Source organism: Falco cherrug, chromosome 1 (genome assembly GCF_023634085.1).
Source record: "Falco cherrug isolate bFalChe1 chromosome 1, bFalChe1.pri, whole genome shotgun sequence".
NCBI lineage: Eukaryota > Metazoa > Chordata > Aves > Falconiformes > Falconidae > Falco > Falco cherrug.
Genome location: NC_073697.1, coordinates 119,231,504 through 119,254,640, shown reverse-complemented (window position 1 = coordinate 119,254,640; position 23,137 = coordinate 119,231,504). Strand labels below are relative to the sequence as shown.

Sequence of the window (23,137 nt, the reverse complement as noted above, 5' to 3'; positions counted from 1 at the left end):
TATGACTTCTTACCTAGTTTTGCACCTTAGCCTTTATTTAGGCCACATTTCTCTTGCCGGCCTACAAGAATCTCTCATTGCAAAAAGCTATACTAAACTAAGAGCTATGATGCCGACTACTTCTGTTACTCCATCACTGGTAGAATTTAAGTTGGCTTGACATCGTATGCATCCACAATAACTGTTCATCACCTTAGTTTTCATTAAGTGCTTCTAGAAAGCCTGATGGTTTATTCCGCCACTTTGCAGAGGTTAAATAAAGCTGAGTGATCTACAATTTCCTGGCTCCTTCTCTCTCCCACAACTCCTTTTCAAAGACAGTCCTATTTGTCGTTTCCTGACAGCTTGAAAAATTGCCTGTCATCTGCAGTTTCAAAATAATGATCTGTAATCTCTGATGTTGCTCCAATGACTGAGTCTTCAAGTACGGTGGTCATCACAGCTAAACAACCTGAGATTGTTTCACTTACCTAAGTGCTCCCAGCTCTTCTTCCTTAGTCCCACCCTGAGGTCCCTCCACCCACCATCCAGTTCTCACTGGCACTATTTTATCTGATTACATAAGTCAAGAAGGCATTTCAGCCTGCTAAGTATCTTCTGCATCTCTTATCCAAATACAATGCCTTAAGTGACCACGGATTGTATCACCTTCTGTGGACTTGCAGCAGCACTGTACTCACAGCAACTTGGACAGAACCATCCTGATACCACAAACCACTTCCATCTTGTCACCCTCATGTCCCACCCACACACATGATGGTGGGTCTTCTTACCACCAGCGGAGGGCAGAGGACCCTGGAGGGACAGCCCATACTTTCTGTCAATTCCACAGACTGTGGGACAGCCAAGTTGGAAAATGCTCTGCAGAGTATGAAACCAGCAGCAGTAACTGGTGCGTGAAACCAGTTCATGGGGTCTCCAGACTCATACCCTCTCAGAAACGAGAGGAAGACCCTGGCCAATGCTTACCTTGAGCGGGCTAGGCTGCAGTCACACTTTTAGTTCTTCCAGACCTTCCTGCTGGCTGCTCTTCCTCCCTCACTTTCTTAAATGGCATTTTTCCCTTTCCTGGGCCTCATCAGTCTCTGGGATCTCTTCACTAGCCTCTCCCTGGCCCTAGCCAGTTGGGCCACCACAACATCAGGAGGACAAATTCCAGCTGGACCTCCTTCCATTCCCTCACCTTGCCACCGCTCCGGGCAGAGCACCACCAGGCAGTGCTCCTTCTCTGCATGCCGTTTCATGTCCCCTTCAGTTCCCTACTTGAACATTTTTTATGCTTTGCTCCTCATTCCCTCCCTTTTCATCTACGCTCCCCTAGTTTCCTTCCCCATCATTTTTTCAGGCACTCCCCTCTTCTCCTACTAGGGGTAGGAGAAAGTGGGAGGAGGATGTGGAAGAAAGTGGGTTTAGCTTTGCTAGGAGCAGGTTAACACCCACCCCTAAAGGGGAAAGAAGAACAGGAACCACTGTCGCTAACAGCCTAATTCACCTCTCACGATTTCTGTCCTTGCCTGCTGCAATCTGAGCAAACACCTTGTGGACCTTCACTGCCAGGAGAAACACAGTTTCAGAACTAGAGTGAGGACAGTAATTCCCAACCTTGGCTTTCAGTGCTTAGAGGGTTTGTGTTGTCCCAGATAGAGACAACAACTTTAATCCTTCAGGAGTGGTGTCTTCTCATTATCACTGCAGAACTGCAATCTAGTCCGAAGTGCGTTGCCCGATACATTCTTAATAACTTCCAAAGTGTGAACATGCTGTAAATAAGGAACAACCTGCTGCTTTTCTTGGAGGGCCAACGAATGAATGATGAGAAGAGACTTCTCCATTCTCTCTCTGTGCTGCTCCAATTCTATTGGCCTGACCTTAAGAATCTACTTTCAGCAGTATATATATTCCATATATTCTTCCATATTCAAAGTAATTTAGTACTTATACATGCTAATCCTTAAAGGAACTAGTGCTGGCTAGAACAAGGATAACATAAACACATTATTGGAAATGCAACACGTTTGATACACATACCTACAAATTGACCATGAACATCTTAAAAAAAAAAAAAAAATACTCCAAAGCAATTCTATCTTGCCCAGCACAGCCAGGATGCCAAGTGAAATAAACCTCTACTCAAAGGAGAGCTCAGAAAAAATACATGTACCTGCATGGGGGAATGCCTTTTACGTTAAAATTCTTGTCTTCTGCAAAAGTCACAGACACACACTTACCCTTCTTCCTGAGCAGCCAAGGAATTCTGAGACAGTTTGGACAGGTTCTTAGCGTATTCCTCCTCAATCTTTATCCTACACTCACACACACACAGACACAGAAAATAAAAAGACAGCAGTAAGTAAGCTTTAAGGCAGAAACCCACACACATAATCTAAGGACATTTTCTGCATTTTAACAGATCTTGCCACAGGAATTTTCCCTTCAGTCTCCAGTGCTTTGCAGCACCAGTTTCAGGATCCGTCTCTCCCCTCCATATGCTAAAAATGCAGTGGCAAGAGCAGGATATATGCAGGACAGCATGTGTGATAAAATTAGAAGGAAAAGCTACAGTTCTGGAGAGCACATAACAAGGACAGAGTGTTTCTACTGTGCAACACGGACTGTCTGCAAAATGGGGCTCACTTGAGAAGCATGTGTTTCGGTCTGCTGCTAAACGTGAGGTCCGCATCCTTGAAGCAAAGACGAAGGAATGCAGCGATACAGGAGAAATCCAAACGAGGTTTGGGGTGCTGGACCGCATGTTTCCTAGGGACATTCAGTGTTTCCTGCTCCCTATCACAGGTGACAAAACTTGTGAAGATGTGGCAGGGGCTTTGCCACCAACACGTGGTGGTGAGCCCCTGCCCTTCACCCATCCCTCCCACTGCCCTGTCCTCTCCCTTCGCTCAGCAGCACCACACCAGGAACAGGATCGGAGCGTGCCAGCAGTACGGGTGCAGAAGAGGGAAGCTGCTGGCACACTACCACTGGGCGAATGGCTGCAGGGAGAAGAAGCAGCATAGCTGTTGAGCGAGGGGACAAGGGTAAGCGCTGATGGTACAGCAGGAAGAGAAGAAGCAGTTGCTGGCTGAAGAGACATGCATCATGCCTGAAGCCCACCTCTTGTCTTCCCCGAGATCTTCTCCTAGTGAAATGTTTGCAAGGTATACATGATCCCCACTAGGGCAAACAACTGGCTATTTGCTGTTTTTCAAACTAGCTTGCTCAACAGAGCATCTCCAAGAGTGTGCTCAGGGGCACCCAGGCAGAGCAACTACTGATTCCAAGCTGGGGAAAAACCTGGTTTGAAATTCATCTCCTTCCAGTGAGAAGACAGAATGGGGGAGGTTTTTGGCATGCCCATTTTGCAGTAGCTAGTTAAGCAAGCACTGTTACGCACGGCACATCTGAGACAAAAGGGGTCCCTTGAGCTAGCTAAGAGGGGTCTGGTATTCTGAGCTGCTGAACTCAGAATCTGTGGGATGCAGCTGGCTGAGGGCCAGGGTGATACCCAGCTCGGTCTGGCACACTGCAACTACAGACCTCACCCAGCACGTGGGGTCCTCTTCTTCCCTGCCCCATAAGACCAAAACCAGCCAGCTCCCCACACCTGCTGTAGCAAGACCAACCAGTACAGCTGTTCAGCACCAAAGGCTACGCTGTGGTTTAGGATCTCACTAGGAAAAGGGCTTTACCCAGGCACATTTCACCTGACCTACTTCAGATACCTACTTGAGGATGAGGCTAATCTTGTCTCAGAAGTGGCAACTTCTATGAACTGGAAAGGGAGCACAGGTCAACTGTAATAAACATGCAAATGTCTAAATGTAGCTGAGATAAATATCTAAGTGTCCAGCCCAAAGTCAGGGCTCCATGCTTTTGCCTCAGTTACCAGGAGTTCCCAACCAAAGCTCTGGTCTACGTCCTTTACTGTGCAACTTTATTCCTGCGGGATTTTGGCTTAAGGATGCCTTTGAGTGATTGACTTAGGGATGCTAGGTATGCAAAGGTGCTAGCTGATCTGCTGACTGTTCTGAGCTGCCCCTACAGACAGACCCTGACATAATCTGTGTCCCAGTCCTTTGTCTCGTGAACAGAGGAATAACCATCTTCTATTCTAAAGGTTTGCTATGAAAGTAATGAATTTGAAACCCTGTGAAGTTTGTCCTTGATACTGCTGTAGCCGGTAAAGTATTGAACACAAGACAAAAGGAAGCCTCGTGATTTTCACAATCACACATAAGACACACCACGTACGCTGCCATCAGTGCCTGTCCTAAGCCTGGCACCCTACATGCAAAGCCACTAGCTTTGGTGGAAGTGCTCCTCACTGGTCCCAGCTTTGGTCCAGGCTCTGAGATTTCAAGCATTACTTGTATTGCAGGTGGATGGCACTACTTATAGGGCAGACTGCCTGGCGAGAGGGAATAACAACAAAACAACCCAAACAATAAAAAGGTGAATTGGTTATTGCTTAAGAGCCCCAGTGAGCAGTCATAAATTGTTCCACCACAGCCTGCCATCCTGCAGCCAGAACACGCTGAACATTTCAAAAGAGGCTAAAAACCAAGGTGAAGATAAATGTCAAAAAGCAAAAAAATACACCTCCTGGCCCTGGATAACATAAACACCTTTTAAACTCTGGATTGTGGTGACTGTGAAACACCAGTACATCAGTACACATGGAGCCCCGAGCTTTGCGATCCTACCTCTGGAAATCCACCCAGCTGCTTCACCATAACTCCACCTTCAAACTAAAATAAGCCGTTTCCACTAACTTCTTTGAAAACTTTCAGCATTTCATTCCCTGTGTAATCAGAAGCATTACAGATTATATGTGCATTTTGACCCATACTCTCTTGATTTTATTAATTCTAGTTGCTCTTTGGATGTTTCTTCCACGCTCTCTTGTGCCTTTTTTTTGGTTTGTTTTGAAATGAAGTACTTCATGTGCCCATACTCAAATAATTTCAGTCATGCCATGTTATAATGGATAAAGAAAAACTACAGCGCTGCAGAGGGAGGCAAAGATGATCTGATGTGACTACCATGCAAGAAGAAGCTAAATAGATTAAGACAACACAGGGAACACAGAGAAAAGGTGATAGAGGGTATCTGACAGCCATCTACACAACTGTCACTGTGTCAAGACAGTGACTATAAGTCTTCTTACACTACTTCTCCAGATTGGGACGCAACAATGAAATTATCAGACAACAGAAGCATAATGACTTATCCTGTAGTGCATAAATTGCAGAAGTCTTCTACAGATTGTTGCAGTGGTCAACAATACAAAAAGAGTCAAAAATATTAAAACAACAGTGAAGATGTTTGCAAGTATCTGCTGAACATGGCAGACCTAAGGCAAACTCTGGCTCTGGAAAGCCCAAACTTCTGGTTATTGGATGCTGGGAGGACAGAGACTCTCATGCTCTTTTTCTCTTATGCAGTCAGTACTGTCACGGTCAGATTAAAGTCAGTGGGCTAGACAGACCTCCATCAGACTCACTACAGCCATCCTCCTGCTTGTATTTCTTTTCATGTCATTGAATAATCTGCTATTTATTTTAAATTTTCTAAGCACAGCCCAGTCAATTAGAAAGTGAGTGGTCAAAAGCCTAAGACCATGTTCCTTTGCTAATAAAAACATTACTAGTTCTACTCGGAGAGGCTGATGCTATTCAGTCTGCAGATTTTCTTGGCCATTTTGCAGTGCTTACTTGAATGCAAATGCTGGACCATATTTTCATTTTTGATTTAAAGTTCTTCTTTCCTTCTTTCACACCTACACCCTTGATCCTTCATTTCAGTCAATTTACTATTTTTTTTCTCCCTTTCTTGAGGTCTGCCTTATTAAAATTCAAAGTCTGTATTATAACCCTATCTTTGTCAACAAGAACTGAAAGAACACATAATCGCTCAGTCTAAGATTGCTATATACAATTAGCTCCTCTAAAAGTATCTGCTTGATAAACTATATCTTAGCTAGTATTGCCTCTTGTTGGTTATTTGATGAAGAAAACTGGTTATCATGCCTCATCCCAGTTTCCTATTGAAAGCTATTTCTATTAGCTGCCCGAACCTCACCTCCAGAAGGCTGGTTGTACAGATGGAGGGAATTTGTCTGGATGTGAAAACCCCTAGCTAAATGTGGTCTGGTATTCCCTGAGCCATCTGATGATCGTCATGAAAAAATCTTACCAGTACTTCCTCCCTCAGCTGGGAATGTCAAGGTTTCCCTGATGGCCTGAGCTCTCATTTCTGTGAGTAACTTCTCCAGCTCAACATCAACCTCCTCCATTTTCACACAGAGCAATCCTGAGTAATTTGTTCCAATACAGAATTTGTCTTTTTAAACTCCCATCCAGATCCTCTTCACATTCAATTCCAAACCTTCTTTGTTTCCAGCACACTGTGAATCTTTTCTGTCTTGTCTTCTATAACATGCCTACTTCTTCCTCTACTGAGGACACAAACATGCCTCTTCCCAGTGTCAAAGCTGCTCTCTCCTTGTTCTCTTTGATTTCATGCCAACTTTCCCTCCCTCCTGAATGCTCCTTTTTTCTGTTTCTGTCAAATTTCATTATATATTACTTTCTTTGGAGCAGCTTTCCTCCTCGTTTCCCTGGCCATGGCTATCGCAATTCTGCTTGGTCTCTCCTCATCTTCTAGCTTAGCAAGACTATTTCTCGACTGTATTTTTCCTTTGCCAGCTGGTGCTTTCTTTTACCTGCATCCTCTAGTCGCACTTTTTCATGGATCACAGAGGCAACTGTCTCTCAGACTGCCTTATCTCAAACGCAGTAGGAACTATGCATGGATGCTGGGCACTCTGCACCTCCTGTATCAGACTGTCTTTATTACCTGTGCTAAACTTTGCATTTCTCCAATGCTGCCATATCCCTAATACTACAAAAAAAGATGAAAGGGAAAAAGAAAACAAACTAGAAATGAAAGCAACTATCTGCAAGTTCTGCCCAATGGAACTGCCCTCCAAATGCCAACACAGATGCCCCTGGTTGTTGCCCTGTTCATTGCTTACACCACTATTGATTTATGTCAGCACAGCCACACTGTGTCTGCAGCAGTGGACCAGGAAGGCAATACCAACTCAGCAGCAAGCACCAACACAGAGGCAAGAACAGAGGACAACAGCTCCTTCAACTGGTGCAGCTGCCTCCAGGAGAGAACACCCGTCAGTGAGCTCTGCCTTCCTCCTGGGACTAAACACTGCTTGTTCCCTTTGGGCTGTTCTCAAGTTTTCAGTCATCCTCAAGATGATTTACACGGGCTTGGACACACAACAAATGACTTCAAATAATAGTTACACTATTTATGAGTAATGATTTCACATCATCTCCTGTACGTGGTTGAACTGAGCATCTACCAACTGCCTGTTTGGTGCTCAGTGCACTTCCCGTGTCAGCAGAAGAGACCATTAACAGCATTGTGGCATCTTCCGGTAGCGACATCTGCCTCTATGACTTGGGGTTCACTCTAAGTATGTGTAGTTTAGCTCCATAACCAGTGTAAGTCCTAAGTAATGTCTTTACATCTTCCTCTAGGAAACTGTGCCTATGCTCCATGTCCACAAGGTGCTGCTTTATTTTTCAGACAAAACCTTTCCCTTCTAAATATCAGCTCTACTCTGTTTTGGTCATGTTCATGTTCTTCCCTTGAACCTGCAGCTTAATAACTTCTTGGTTCCCTCCATCTAAACAGACAGCCTGTGTGCCATACACCTGAGACAGGCACAGCAGGAGAGACAAGTGAGAGCCAGGGAAGACTGGAGAGTGTGGATGGACATTAAAGATATACTAAATGTTCTTTAAGAACTGGCAGCATCTCTCTTACACAGTTTAAGCTATATCATTAGTGTACTAAAGGAATATCTAAACCACGAAAAAAAGCTATTGCCATTAATAGTTAATTTGATAGCAAAGTGCTAATTACCTTTCTCGAACAAACTCTGCCATTTCTTTCTGCATTTGTTTCCCTTTAAGTTGCTTTTGAAGAAGAATTTCAAATCCCGACACTGTATTGTTCCCTTGCGAATCCTTCTTATCAGCCTGGAAGGAAAAACAAAGTTCAACGAAAAGATACGGGGATCAAAACGGCAGACACGCAGTTCCCCGTGACAGCTGCCCAAGGAGCCCGAGCCGCAGGCAGCAGCGGGGTCTGAAGAGCCCCCTGATAACAGCTGTGGTTGCAGCACCCCAGCCAACACTTTCTCTTTCCTCCTCCTCTTATTGCTTTTTTTCAATAAAAAAGGAAGCTTTACAGTTACCCTTAGCTAGCACAGGACTATGTTGGAGTTGAAGCAGCAAACCTGCCTTCCCTGCCCACGGCCTTGCAGACCTGGTGATGCCCCTGGGCTGGCTCTGCAAGTGGGAGCCCTGGCGGCTCATCCTGCCAGGAGAAGAAGGGACCCTGGAGCCGGCACAAAGGAACTGCTGGGGCAGAGGGGAGGACACTGCTGCTCCTTCCAGGGGTAACGGCCCTAAACGACCTTTAACAGACTCTCAAGTTCAACCCCGATTTGCACTCAGAAAAATACAGCCAACCTGCACAACCTGCTGTAAACCAGCAGCTTGTTCAACAGATGAGTGCCGTATGTCCCACCTTTCACTGTTTGTTTCCTACACAGCCCTTCCCACCCTTTGCTCCACTGACTTCAGGGTTGCTACAAGGACCAACACAGTCTTCTCTCTGCTACCTCTTTTCTCTCCTCTATCTGCGTTTCCTCATTTCAGAATTTCATTTCCTACCCGCTTCCAACAATGAGGCCCAGAGGACACTTCCCTAAGGACTGCAGGTTTTGCTCTAATACCCTGGGTGCTGCACATTAAATGCCACATTAATGAAAATGTGAGACTCGTAGGACATCGCACCAGGCAGCGGGCAGCTAACACAACGAGAGGAGTGGAGCTGATTGAAGAAGAAGGGCAAGTTATGTGCAGACCATGGGGGACAAGAGGCAAGTCCTGGGAGCGGAGCTATAGGAGGATAAAAGTTTGCAGAAGGCAGGCAGCTTTAAGTGCAGTTTCACTGAGAGCGAGATGTGACCAAACCCAAAGAGCCAAACGGTGGCCTAGCCTAAGCAGAACGAACCAAGCAGAGCAGTGACTTCTGTAAAGACACATGCAAACAATAAGCCTATACATCATTATTGATTCATTGCTCATTAGGATCAGAAGACTGAGAAACTGAAAAAATGTTGATGGTTTGGTAGCATGACCATTTGCAAGTATGTAAGTGTATTTTAGCAAGTTACTGCCATTACTCCTCACACCAACACTCAGCACACCCAAGGGAAGTGCTGCTACGTCTCCAACAGCTACCCTTTTTTTGCAAGTTTTTTGGTTTTTTTTAAAGGAAATGTTTCAATAACTGATAGTTGAAAACAAATGTAACATTCCTAAAATCTTCATTTTTGAGGTAGTAACCCCCCCACCCCCCAAAAAACAGTTTTCCAGTGGAAGATTTTTTTCTATCAGCTCCACACTTGAAGGACTACTGCATCATTTTAATCCGATACAGGATCCTGAAAGCAGAGCTAAGCACAGAAGGGCACACAGAAACACAGCCACTAGAGACTTCCCATGCTGAAGGCTGCATTAAAACTACTCAATTTAAGAGCTACTAAGGGGCCTGTCCTTCGCAAACCTCATCCTTTTAAAAAGTCATTTATGATCTGGCCTCCAGAATATCCTGTGGGAGCGAGTCTTACAATTTAACACAAAGTTTGTAACTATCTTCTTGCTTTAAATGTGATACCCCCAGCTTTCTTCTGCATCCCTAGTTCTTGTGCTCTGTGAAACACTGAAATAACATTCCCTGTCAGCCACCTTGCTACCCCCGTTCTCGCTGCACACCCCTTTTGGCTGATGTATTTTGAGATGTGCAATTTGTCCTACACCCTCCCCATCTCCAGACAGCTGACCTTGCCCTTCTGGACACTCTTCTGGCAATCACCCACATCTGAGACAGGTTAGATGGTTTCCACCCGATCTTCACCAGTGTCCTCAAGCTCCCTGGTACTGCCCTAACACACTGCATTTCAGCCCAAATTCCCCTTGTACCACAGATCAAGCTGTTTGTTCCACTTTTTTGGAAGCTCAGGAGCTGCAACATGGCATGTGGCTAGCTGCCTACTTACCCAGAAATAATCACAGTAGCTCCACTCAGAAGGTTTCAGCAACTGCTGCTCTGGCATTACGTCAGGGTGGGGGAAAGTCACACAGTTTATCTGTTGTTGTTGTTTTTTTTTTAAAAAAAAAAAAAAACAAAAGCAAAAGCGTTAGAAGGTAATGAAATTTAGCTGTTGATGAGATATATGCAAATTAAAGGTTATATACATGCGTTTCCAACCAGAAAATCCACAGTAAATGCATGTCAGTGAAAAAAAATTGGTTGTTGCATGGAAACAGCAGCTAAGTATTCCCAGAAAGCTCCTCTGAGCAAGCAGGAGTGTTGGCTCCAAGGAAAATAAACTACCCATTTCACACGAGGAAAACCAGCTTGATTTGGAAAGCACCATACAGGGAGTTCTCCTGGACCACTAACAAACTGTGGCAAAAATCCTGATGTGAAACACCCCGAGCATGCCCTGAACCCAAGAAATATCGTTAGCAGGAGAGAGCACTGCAGGCACTGTTGACATATTTCATCAGAAAATCTTGGCTATGTTAAGTCTGTTACAGATTTACAAAAAAGGTGTTATTTTTTTCAGCGCACAGCCCTTCCACCTATCCCAGAGACCTCTTCAGATGAAAGTGATGCTTCCTGCAAAAAGGAACAGGGTCTCTCTAAAGCCAGCTAACCTTCAGTGTGCAAAACCCACAGCAATTTGTAAGACAGCACTCATCACAGTCATCGAACAAAGGCATAAAAGAGTACAAGTGCTCATTAAGTTATTGCAGTAGAAAATGTAGCCTGACAAAAAGCACAGTGGAAGCGAAGATCATGACAGCTACTGCAGAATGTGCTGCAGAATAACTCTGGACACAGTTAAGCCCTTCAGGGCAAGTCAGCAAGAGTCAGAGCTCACTGCCAGCACATAACACTTGCCTAAAATTTCTGCTGGGCAGGCACACCAAAAGCAGTCCCTCTTATCGCCCCTGCAGGTTCCCTGGACACTAAGGGTACGTGTGTATTAATCAAGGAACCAACAGAAATGGGGGATGGAAGACTCACAGATATAACTGTATGGGTTTGTTGGTTTTGGGGTGGGGTTTTTTGGGGGTTTTTTGTTTGTTTGGTTGGTTGGGGTTTTTTTTTTTAATAATACCAGTTAATGTTCACAGGAAATCCAAACCCAAAGCTGTGGGCAAGGTTAGCGCAGCTGCACGGGCAGACCTAAAGGTAATGCTCACATGCAGTGAATCTGCCTTTGGGCTATTCAGAGGGGATCAAAACCCACATGGCAACATGCTGACAAGCGCTGACACGGTGTAAATCCAGCAAGCTGCAGCAACGCAGACAAAGCCTTTAGGGGATACAACCCTGCTGCTACGAACCCACACTGGCCCTGCTGCTGTCTGCCCATGCTGAAATTTCAGTGGCTCTCCTGTCCGTAATGCAAGAGCTTTCTCCACCGATCTCTCCACAAAAATCACTCTGCCACGAGTTTGCCAAGTCCATTTCAAAGCAGGCTGAGGACCCTGTACCTACAGTATCTTTGGCTGTCACCTCAGCTAGATCTTAAACCATGCATCTTTCCTTCCAGCTTCCTTCTAGCTCCCATCAGGCTTCAATCTGATCTGCAGGAGGTTGGAGACTGGGGCTCTCACTCCACTATCGCTTCACAGGCAGCAGCCGTGCATGGGTGAGCTTGCACCTCCAGCCACAGCCAGCCTCCACCAGCCACACAGTCCCAAGAACAGACAACAGGAACTGCTGAAAACACCTCCCCATTCCCTGATGTTCTCCACCAGAAGTGCCATGCATCAGAATGCATGATGATGACTGTGTTCATCTGCTCAGTTCAGAGCAGGATGGCTGTGTGACAAGTGCTGGTGCTCACCTTCACCCGGGCACCCAGCACCCCCGCGGCCGCAGGGGATGTGCCAGGGGACATGCCAGTGTAGTCACACTCAGCTGGGCTTGCCCATGCTGCAGCAGTGGGCCCCTGTGTCACCCCAGGGTGACCTCCAGCATGAAGCCCCTCCATGGGGGATGTTTCACTGAGGACACCTTCTGTCTCTGCTCAAGTTTTCCCCGCCTGCCTCTTCCCTGTCAGCTCAATTCTCTCAGGACAGCACCGCAAGCCCACCCTGCACTGTTTTTTTGGTCAGATAAGTTGGGTTACCTCCCCTGCTCCATTCAGGGATCACCAGATCTAAAAGCCTGCAAGCAGATCCCATCGTCCACTGGAAGCAGCCCAGGTGCTGGCACCTCTCCTCTGGGTGCAGCCAGCAGGAGCACACAGAGCTGCTCGCAGCCACGGCAAAGCTCCACTGCGATTTGCTGCCTGTTTGCCCTGGCTTAGCACCCTGTTCAGGGACTCACCCCTGCCAGGAAACTTCACAACTGATCAGCCCAAACATCTTAAAAATACCAGCTAGAAACCTTCAGCCAAATTTTCAGACCGTCCAACAAGCACCCACCTGGGCAAAGGCCAGACTGGCGTGCAAGGGCAGATGGAAAAAAGGCTCCACTTCACGTCCCAGGTCACAAAACCCCATGTCACTGCTGGTCATGGGCCACGCTGGTACCTGGCCCTGCCTCTGTGCTGTCACCACCACACCCTATTTCTCAAACAACACAACATATTGTAGTTTCACCTTCAAAAAATGAGTTCACCTCAGAACCTGTGCGGAATTGCTCTGCCATGTATCATAGTGGGCCAGCTGCTTCCATGGGTGAGCAACACTGCAGCGCATCTTCCCAGAGCAGGGGAGAATCGGGAAACAGGGTCCTGCCAGCAATGGCAGTGCTGGAGGTGACCATGCGCAGGTATGTGGTGCCTCGAGAGGTTATACAGCGTCTGGCTTTGAGCATTTCTGGCTTTAACACTGCCTCTCACCCTCACCAAATCAAAATCTGAATGCCAGCCACAGGTCATCTGGATGCCAGTCCTCCCAGCATCTCCAGCCGCCCCAGCCTGGCAGCCTGCACTGAACACTGCCCTGCACACCTGCTGCGTGGAGTTGTGTGTTCCCAAACCAACTGGTTCCAGCTGAGAAAGGACCAAATGCCTCCGTGAAGACAGCAGTGTTGCCAGGGCAGATTTCTAGGGCCCAACACTGTCACACTGGGTAACACGAAGGGTGGGAAATAGGCACCTCCTCAGTGTATGCTGCAGCCCTTACCAGGAGACTCAGCACCATCGCACTGTGCACCAGGACACGTGCGGCTGGGAGCACGTACAGTGGCACACGAGTTGTTCCCTGCAGCTTAAAAACCTGCAAAGGGAAACTGCACGGGAAATCCATATTCCCTGCTAAATCCAGCACCTGCTTCACAAAAACTAAATCTGTAACAGTTGGAAGCTGCTTATTAACTCTGTTACATCACTGATGTCTGGAGGAAGTAAATAGAGTCACTGGAAATACCCATGCTCGGACTGGTGAAGCTGTCCCACCGCGATGGACCATACGCACAGCACCATGTCCACGTGCACAGCAGGAAGAAGAACAGTGAGCACACTTATTAACAGGTGATGAGTGTAGGGTTAACTCTCTCAGAGTATCATCAGACCAAAAGCTTTATGAATAAATCAAACATCCTTCACTTCTCAGAAGCTTATACTTAATTGTCTGGAAATGATGCGGAATTGTCTGGAAAAAGTCATGAGGACATTTGGGTCCAGTATCACTTTCAAAAGGAAATTGGTGTCAATTAAAAAAATAAAATGCAGAGGTTTTGATCTTAAAAAAAAAAAAACCCAAAAAGAAGGATTATTTGTGTGGTAAACAGAACCTGACAGAACTTACAGTTTTCTACACAAAGTCCCAGAGAGGGCACAAAAATTTTCAAAACTCTAGAAATATTACTAAAAATTATATACAACTGTGTAGGAAATCCTGTGACTGACTTTCCTTTCATCACCACAGATTTCTTATTATGTAAACAAGAGCTCTTGGATCTGTATTTTGGAATGTTTCTAAAACCTCTCAGGGTTTCCCAGCAGGGAGGCGAACACTGGGCTGGCACTGAGCATGACATGGCCTCATGCCAGTAGTGGAGTGACCACATCTCACTCCCCCCGCAATCCTCCCTCTGGAATGCTCCTTTTCTTTTTTCTAGAATCAAAAATAGCTGAAAAAAAGCACTCTGGTTTGCCAGCTTAGACCCACCAGTGAGCTTTTTGACTGATGCCAGAGACAGCCAAAGCATCTCACGAAGACGTCCCAACATTCAGCAGCATTAAGAGCTCTGTCAGTCCCACGGGCAGGGACACCCCCTCCCTGTGCCGCTCTCACCAGCCACATCTCTGACCGCCAGTCAGGCGACCTGCAAGATCCAAATTCAAACAACAGGACAGACCATCGCAACGCTAATCTCTTTCAACAATGCTGACTAGCCAACAAGGCCTGAACAAAAGCGTGCAGAAGCTATTACGGCTGTAATTGCCAGTAAGAAACAAAACAAATTAAAACACATAACTAATGGAATCACAGAACTTTAAGAGAAAACAAGGCATTATGACCTGCATTACATCTGTGCAGGCTCCACTGGGACAGCCAAGGTGATAATCAGCCTCACCATGATATTAAATCCCCACCCAGCCTTTTCACTAATAAAAATAATGGCTGTTGTCAGCTTGCAACAAAGCAAAATTAATGACACGACACCAGCAAGGCGTACTCCAAGTATAAGCTAAGCAAACATGCCAGAGGACAGCAGCCTGTCCTTCCAGTGCCCCTTGACGCAAGTGGCACCTGGAAACGTGTGTGAGAGCCACTGGATGGCCACGGCTAGAAGAAGGTATGCAGCCAGAGGGGACATGTTGTGAAAAACACAATGAAAACAAAGCTCAGTGAAGGGGGGCGAGAAGAAAACCAGACAAGCAACACAAATGGATTCATTTCTCTTGACAAACCTGCAGTGTACCAAACTCAATAAGTAGATTCAAATACTTTTGCCTGTATACTGATCGTGAGCAAAAGCAATTATACCCTTAGCAACGAAATATTCCAACTCCTATTTCACATGAGTACATTGGCAGTGATGGCAAAATTGGCTGTTTGCGTTGTAGGTGGCTCTTGACTACGTCTGAGATGCAAAAGGGTGACAGAAGAACAGTCACAGGGAGGCAGATGAGCGCACAGGATTTGCACGAGAGCAGTGTGCACAGGAGCAAGCAACTTTGTTGGGCTGGACATGCACATTCATTTAATGGATTTCAAAGTCCTATGAAGGCTTTGAAGTGGCTACCAGCACTCACCAGTACATGAGACATTGCCAAGCAACATGAATAAAACAAGAATAATTTGATCAAGGCTTAGATAATCAACTACATGTTTATTACATAACACACTATATAAATAAATGAGCAGACAGTGGGCGAGCTTGCTGAGCCGTGGTAAAGTAACTAAAGCAGGGCAACATTCTTGCTCATTTCTTCAACCTAAAAATGCAGATTATTTTTCTGGATTTCTGCACATCCACAGCATCTTAAACACAGCACAGCTGTGCAAGAACACCTGACTTCACGATCTGATTTACAATTTCAGGTGAGACCTGAAAAGTAAACCAGCGAACTCCACTAGATGTAATGAGTTCACCTGCCAAATGGGACTGTTTGGGCACAACCACACAATGCACAGGCCAGAGGAGATCTCCAAGGAGCTCAGGCACAGGCAAAGGCACAGTTTTAACTACCCAGACAGGGAAGCCCAGGAATGCCTGGACTGTGTCTAGGTAGCTTCAACACCATGTGTTTGCACGTGGAATTAGTGCAGCAATGGCACAACAGAATGGGAGAACAGACAGCTGAAGCCATGGTTGTTAAGGAAGTCAATTGATATGCTTCCTGTTTCAAAGGGAAGATTCTGCGACAAGTGTTTAGGAGCCCTCTTTATTTGGCCTATCTGTAGAAATGTTCAGAGATGATTCCGTCACTGCCTGCCAAAACCGGATTTCTGACAGTTTCTGCCACGCAGTCAGCCCCAGGGCAGAAGGGAGAACCGCACTGAACACATAGCATAGCCTCACACTGTGTTCATCACATCGTGTCAGGTGCAGAGCACAGCAGCAAAAAACACAAGTTACTGGATGTAGGCTGCTCCTCTTCCCATCGGCAGCATGTGTTTATTTATGCATCCAACATACGCAATACAAGTGCCGGCATTTTCCAAGCCATGACATATCTTGACAAGGCACTAGAGCATCCTCCAGAAAGAAACCCACAATCAGAAATACTGCATCATCACAGAGGCTTCTTGCTCTTGCAGTGAGACACGGTTCTGTCCCCAAGTCAACACACCCCCATACATTCCCCATTTAACTCTCCCTCACCTACGGTAAAGGAGCTCCAGCTTCCACAGGTAACTCATGGCCAGAGAGACAGCTCTTCAGGAATCAGGCAGCAAACTATCCAGCCTAAAACTAATGAGAGCACCTTGAAAGTCACTGCAAAAATCAACAAACACCACAGTCTTGCACTGCTGCTTCCTAAGTGAGGATCAATAATTTCTGCAAGCACCAGTTTCCTAACAGCCTCTGATGCAACCCAGCTGGCTTTTCCCTTCCAAAGGAAGCAGACAACACAGTGTTGGTAACATCCATCTACCAAAGAGAAAACACCATATTCTTCATCTTGTTGGGGAAATGCAAACGAGAAATACTCCAGCTCCCCCCTGCCTTCAGGATTTTCAGAGGCTGTGCTCCTAAATGGTTATTTGGATGTAGAGGAGGCAGGTGCATTCCCAGGAAGATGGGAAGGAACTCCCACTCCTCTGCTGAAAGCAGTGAAATGGACAGCTAGGCTGCAGGCGCTGGTCAGGCTGGACATCACCTGCAGTTCACGTATCACAGGATTTCAGTTTGTGGGAGGTCTGCTGGACTGAAAACCCCAAAGTTAATCACAAAATCCCCCTCCGCCAAAAAAAAAAAAGACTCTGCCTGAGCACTGCTACAGAACAAAAGAAACCATCTGACAGTAAGCTAAGGACGTGCCCTGCAGCTCTGTTAACAAGAACATCCCAAGGTCAGCTTGACCGCTAGGAGATGGGGAAAATGTACATTGTTTTACAGTTTACGCTCTGTATGAGAACTGTTTTTCACAAAGCTTCCTTGATGCAGGCAATGGCTTGGAGCAAACAGCTGTTAAAATTAGCTTGTTTTTGTCTGTCTGATGCATCGCACTTGAAAGCTTTGGACTTGTGCTGAAGAAATGCTCAGCCAATGATCCTGACATAACACACAACACTTTCTTGCTTTGCAGATGCTACCAGATGGCACACAGGCCAGCAAATAGACAGTGAAAACCACCCTCAGTGAACAGCCTGACTCCTCACCCCTGAGTGCAGCGAGTATTTCAGAGATACAAGCGCTCTCACCCTTGCGCTGCGCCCTGCCACCCACCCCGGGACCACATCTAGTCCCTCTGGACACTATGTTCAGCACGTGGCTTGCTCCGGGCCCTCGCACCTGGGTGGCCTGGGGCTGCATTAGGTGGGTCGGACGCATTTCCAGCCCTGGCCGCCGCAGACCGGGCAGTCCTGCCGCTGTCCTCAGGACATCTGCAGATCTGTCCCAACCAACAGATCCAGACTTCCTTCCCGAGGTCCTGCTCTCTCAATACACTAGGAACAGTCACAACACATTTTTGATTCACAACAGCTGATTTCGACAACCAAGCAAACTGTTGGAGATATTTCTTTTGCCCTCAGAAAAGTGTCCCCGCACGACAGTGACTGCCCTGCACTGCAGGGGCACCCGTGCTGCTCCTTCCGAACCCTCATCCCTCCTTCCGAACCCTCATCCCTGGCACCAGCAACCAGGGAATCATGCCCATTGGTGAATAAATCAACAGGCTGCTGGTGACAAGAACCTCCCCCTCGTAGTAACAGTTCACAATGATGGATTACATTAAATTATTCCTTTTGTTCTCACAGATTTTATACCCTGCTAATGCCTGCAGCTGTAAGCATGTTTATTGGCTCTCCTTTATCGCTGCAATTTATCTGCTCGTTTATCTATTTTATTATTTCCCTTTAAACAAACCTTTGTATTCCCAACCACTTTCATTAATCTATTTTGATTTCCTTTCCGTTTCTAAACATCTGTTCTGCGCTGAGTAGCCCAGAAGCATAAAGTGTGTTCCAGACGAGGTCACCAGGCATGCAAAAGATATTAATGTCTGTAAACACGACACTGAGAACATCTTAATTAAGTCAGCCATATGTAATTAGCAAAGTTAAAAGCAAAAGCAAGATTAACTTCATATTGAAACCTAAAAGCATTGCCTATACTTCCCATCAGAAATCTTCGCTTGGACTCTCTGGCACAGAAAAATACCTTCTGACACCTCGCTGGGGACAAGAGCACCGGCTCTGCCCCGGCACGGCAAACGGCCCATCCCCGCAGCCTGCGGCTCCGCCACCCCCGGTGCCCCGCCAGACCCGGAGGCCGCCGGGCCGGGGGCTGCCGGGCAGGGGGCGCTCCCTCGGGCCCCGGGCGGGCCGCCAGCCGCTCGCAGCGGGGTGCTCCCCTCCCCCAGCCCGCCCTCCCCTCCCGCCCGGAGCCGGGGCGACAGGGACCGTGGCCGGGCCCCCACCGCCTCCCCGGGTCCCTGCCGCCTCCCCGAGCCCCCGGCCCGCGCAGCACCCTGTCCCCCCGCGCTGCAGGCCCCGCCGCACTCACCGTCAGGCTGCTCTCCTTGCTCTGCCGCCGCGGCGCCGCCGGGGACCCCGGGGCCTGTGGAGACAAGCGGGGCGCACCGTCACGGCCGGCCTCGGAGCCCAGCATGGCGGGCGGGCGCTAGGCGGACCCCATGGCCCGGCGCGCGGCTCGGCTCGGCTCGGCTCGGCGCTCGGCTCCCCCGCTCGGCACCCGAGGGAGCGGGGGCGGGGCCAGCGCCCGGCGGGGCCGCCCACCCTGGCAGCCGCCAGCTCGCGCGGCCAATGGCGAGGCGGGGCGGGGCGAGGGGCGGGGCGAGGGGCGGAGCCCGCTCCCGCCGGGCCGGGGTGGCTGCCGGGCCCCCGCCGAGCCCCCGCGGCAGCTCTCGCCTCCGCCGCGCCGCGCTGGGGGGTGCGGGTCGGCACCGGCGCGGTGCTGCCCGGCGGCCGGCCCGGGAGCAGCGGGAGCTGCCCCGCGGCGTGCGAGCCCGCTCCCGGCAGCACCCGCTGGGCCGCGCCCTGGGGCCGCGCCCCGTGTCCCCCGGCCCGGCACCGCGTCCACCGCAGCCGCCGCGGGGAGGAGCGGGGCCGTGGGGCGCAGCCCGGCCGGGTAGCTCCCGCCCCTCGGCCTGCAGCCCGCAGCCCGCCGGCGGGCGAGCTCGCACTGGCGGCGCCGCGCCCGGGGCCGGCCCCCACGGGAGCCTCCCACCGACAGGGACAGCCCGCCCGGGCGACCCCCATGCGCGGCTGGGCTGGGGCAGCGGCCCCGGCCGCGCTGGGCCCCGTCCCCGTGCGGCAGCAGTGCCCGCGGGCCGCTCTCGGCAGCCGGGCACCGGGCCCGGCCTGCGCCCCGCACAGCGCCCCGCACAGCGCAGCTCCAGCTCCGCGCCGCTCTCGGCGGCGGCTTTTCCCCCCTTGCCCTGTTGCCCCGGTCTGTGGCTGTGCGGGCCGAGTGGCTCGCCCTCTGCCTGCGTGGTGGCTGCGACCCCGGCCCGAGAACGCACCCCGGGGAAGGCCCGCAAGCTGCTGTGCGCGGCAGCCAGCCTGTGCCGTGCCAGACAGAGGCAGTCAAGGCAAAGCGGCTTAGAACGGCCCAGGACGGGCAGATGAGGAGAGGGACTGGCCAAAGTGCATGAGTTTGAGGGTGCAGAGAGCAGCTTCTTGCAACCAACAGCTGGGCAGATGCTTTCCGTACTGAGAACTCTTCTGCAAAAGCAGCCGCAGCTCCTAGGCAAGGCAGGCTCCCAAGCGGGCGCGGACACAAGCTGCTCTTAGAATTAATGGCACCAGCAGCCAGTTACAGATTCAGAACTAGCTACAGGTTCAAAGCAGGAAGGAAGCCAGGACTTCAATTTGGAAAAACCTGTAATAAAGGAGCAGTGGAAAGAAATCATCCCGGAGGCTGTTGACACGGATGAGAAAAGTCATAAAAGGGACTTTTTTGTTGGTCTGATGGCTGAGTCAGCTGAGCAAACCAGTGCATGGCAGTGGACTCCCCATGCGACTCAGATGTGAATTTCACCAAGAAGGTGACTATAAACTTTAGTCACACTCAGCACCATAAAAATGGAGAGTGGCAAATATTGCTACAAACCAAGTTCTGGGGGAGTCAGTTAATCTGACTTGTGTACTAAGCCAACTGCAGAAACATTTGTGAATCAGATACCTTGAGAAATTATTTTTTTTGCATGAGGTTTAACATAGCTTTTTTTTAAAGAAAGTCACAGCCTGCAAGCTTATTTGGGTTCTCCGAGGGCATCACAACAGACATGCGGACAGGGCTGTCTGGTAATGCACTACCTCAGTTTTGAAAATGCTTTTGACCTGGTTTAGTTGCCCAGCCTGTGCAAACTGCTCAGGGATGAAGCAGCACAGGCAGTTAAGTGCAAGATGTTTGATGTGGAAGGAACAGGGAGTCCAAAGTGCTGGCCTGTATCGTGGGAGATGCCATTAATCCACTGGTGGGGAAGCAAAACCAGAATTGCTGACTTAGCTAAAACAGAACACATGAGGACAAGGCTGAAGGCCACTACCTAGGAGGCAAGGGGTGAGAAAGGTTGAGGCAAAGAGGGACAGTTGGCAGACAATACAAAATTTAGACCAGGAAATGGGGAACATCAGAGGGACGCTGAGAGCAACAGGCAACCCAGGTCAGCATGGCAGCAGCACACAAATGAAACATGCATTTCACTGGGAGTATTTAAGGAGTTGCACTGCAGAAGAACCTACCAGTTAATACAGAAATGAAACAGAGAACTCGGCTCCGGTACCATCAGGGGAAAAATGCCAGCGGGCAGTGAAGCACAACCAAACGGGAGTGCAACCCACTAGCTATTCAACTGTTGCTGTTTCGGCAGGGAGCGAAGTTTCGTGGGAGGAGCTGGAAGAGGGCCCAGAGCCCTGTGCTGCATCTGCAGACCTGCAGGGAAGACCCTCCCAGAGACATGAAGTGGTACAAGAAAAAGTGCAGGGATATTTCTTGAAAACTTGGACAAACAGGCAGGGGAAACCGGCTTGAATGCTAGCCCGGGGGTGATGCGATGGGTGAGGCACAGGCTATGTAAGGCACAGGCTATGTAAGGCACAGAGGAGGGCCTGCAAAAGGACACGCAGGAATGATGAAGTAATTGAGAAAAAAGCTTCAGACAAATTCTTTGTGTATACTGTCTTTGGGAGGGAAAGCTGGAGCTGCGAGAAAATACAATGAGACACAGAGATGGGCAGATGTGCAAGTCTAGAGAGGGGACTGTGCTGGAGACAGCCCCAGGCTTCAGGCTGGAGTGGCAGGAAAATTTGTTGGGTTGTTAACAGTGACTGAAGTGGCCTGGTGGATTTTTCAGAAAGGACTGATAGGACAAAAAAATCCAAACTATCTTGGCATTTTGTACTGTTTTACCATCTGGGCACAAAGACCTAATTTTTCTAGATGCAACAAATCTCTCTGACCTGACAGTTTCTAAAAGAAAATGACTCTTGCACTCCCGCTCTGGGCAGATTCCTAAACTACTTCAGTGAACACCCCTTTATTGGATACCTCCGTTTGGCTTTTTCCCCAAAACTTACCTGGGGGTCCCCACTGGCTTTTCGGAGGCTCATATGACCAGAGTCGAGCTGGTGTATTGGGGTCCCAGAGATGTAGTAGCCATTCACTGTAAGAACAGAATGGACAGTTAGCAGGCTTGCTGCTGTTAGCAAATGAACAATTGCACGTTTTAAAAAAATAATCTCGTAATTAAATATACAGATATAAATGACAGTGCCTTTTTTGAGTCACCAGTGTTCACTACCTCCAGCCTAAGAAGCTATGGATGCTTCTCCCCATTCCAACAGGCTGGCAATGTGATGTGTTAGCTCCAGCCCAGGAAGACCCCAGAACTGGACTCTACAGAAGCTCAGCCCATGCTCCCGCTCCGCCTCTACGATCCTGCAGCAGGCTTTTACCAGGCATTGTGACAGGAGTTACTGAGCTGGAAAGAGCCAAGAAAAAGAGACTCCCAAACTCAAAATAGTTCCTGTAGTACTGTTTGATAAAATGATCTGTTGGAAGAAGCAGGGTTTTGGGTTTGCGTGGCAAGGCTTTGGTGGCGGGGGGCTACAGGAGTGCTGCCTGTGAGAAGCTGCGAGAAGCCCCCCGTGGCCGATGGAGCCCAGGCCAGCCAGCTCCCAGCCAGACCCGCCATTGGCCACAGCCCAGCCCAGCACCGATGGCAGAAACTTGGGGAGAGCGGGTTGAAGAAGGGGAAAAACCCTGCACAACACCAGCAGCAGTCAGAAGAGAGGAGTGAGAACAGTGAGAGCAGCCGCCCTGCAGCCCCCCGGGGCAGGGCAGGAGGAGGCAGGAGGGGCTCCAGGTGTGGAGCAGAGGTTCCCAGGCATCCCGCGGGAAGGCCCTGGCCGGGCAGGCTGTGCTCCCACCCATGGAACCCACAGGGGAGCAGGTGCCCCCCCGCAGCCCGTGTGGGACCCCTCGCCGGGCAGGGGGTGCCCGAAGGAGGCTGTGAGCCTGTGGCCCCACGGGGAGAGGAGCCCAGGCTGGGGACCCCCATACTGGGGCTGGCTGTTCCTGGTGGATGGCACCTGCCGGAGGGACCCATGCTGGAGCCGTTCATGGAGGACTGCTGGAGCAGGGGCAGTGTGAGGAGCCCTCCCCATGAGGAGGGCAGAGACAGCGTGTGATGGACTGACCGCAGCCCCCGTTCCCCATCCCCCTGTGCTGCTGTGGTGGGAGGAGGGGGAGAAAACTGGGAGTGAAGTTGAGCGCAGGACGAAGGGAGGGGTGGGGGGAAAGCGTTTCAAGATTTGGCTTTTATTCCTCATCACCCTCCTCTGCTCTGGTTGGTCATAAATTAAATTCATTT

At 49.2% G+C, this 23,137-nt stretch overlaps 1 protein-coding gene across 4 annotated transcripts in view; it reads right to left on the bottom strand.

The window, feature by feature from the left end:
* The window catches only part of GAS7 (growth arrest specific 7), a 102,788-nt gene that overhangs the window by 21,674 nt on the left and 57,977 nt on the right, over nt 1-23,137 (bottom strand). For all 4 annotated transcript variants that reach the window (XM_055723730.1, XM_055723720.1, XM_055723712.1 and 1 more), the window contains 5 exons: nt 21,843-21,928; nt 18,805-18,858; nt 10,151-10,240; nt 7,945-8,060; nt 2,229-2,303 (listed from right to left, as the gene is read on the bottom strand). In XM_055723730.1, coding sequence (XP_055579705.1) covers nt 2,229-2,303; nt 7,945-8,060; nt 10,151-10,240; nt 18,805-18,858; nt 21,843-21,928 — 421 coding nt within the window. The remainder of the gene's footprint in view (nt 1-2,228; nt 2,304-7,944; nt 8,061-10,150; nt 10,241-18,804; nt 18,859-21,842; nt 21,929-23,137) is intronic.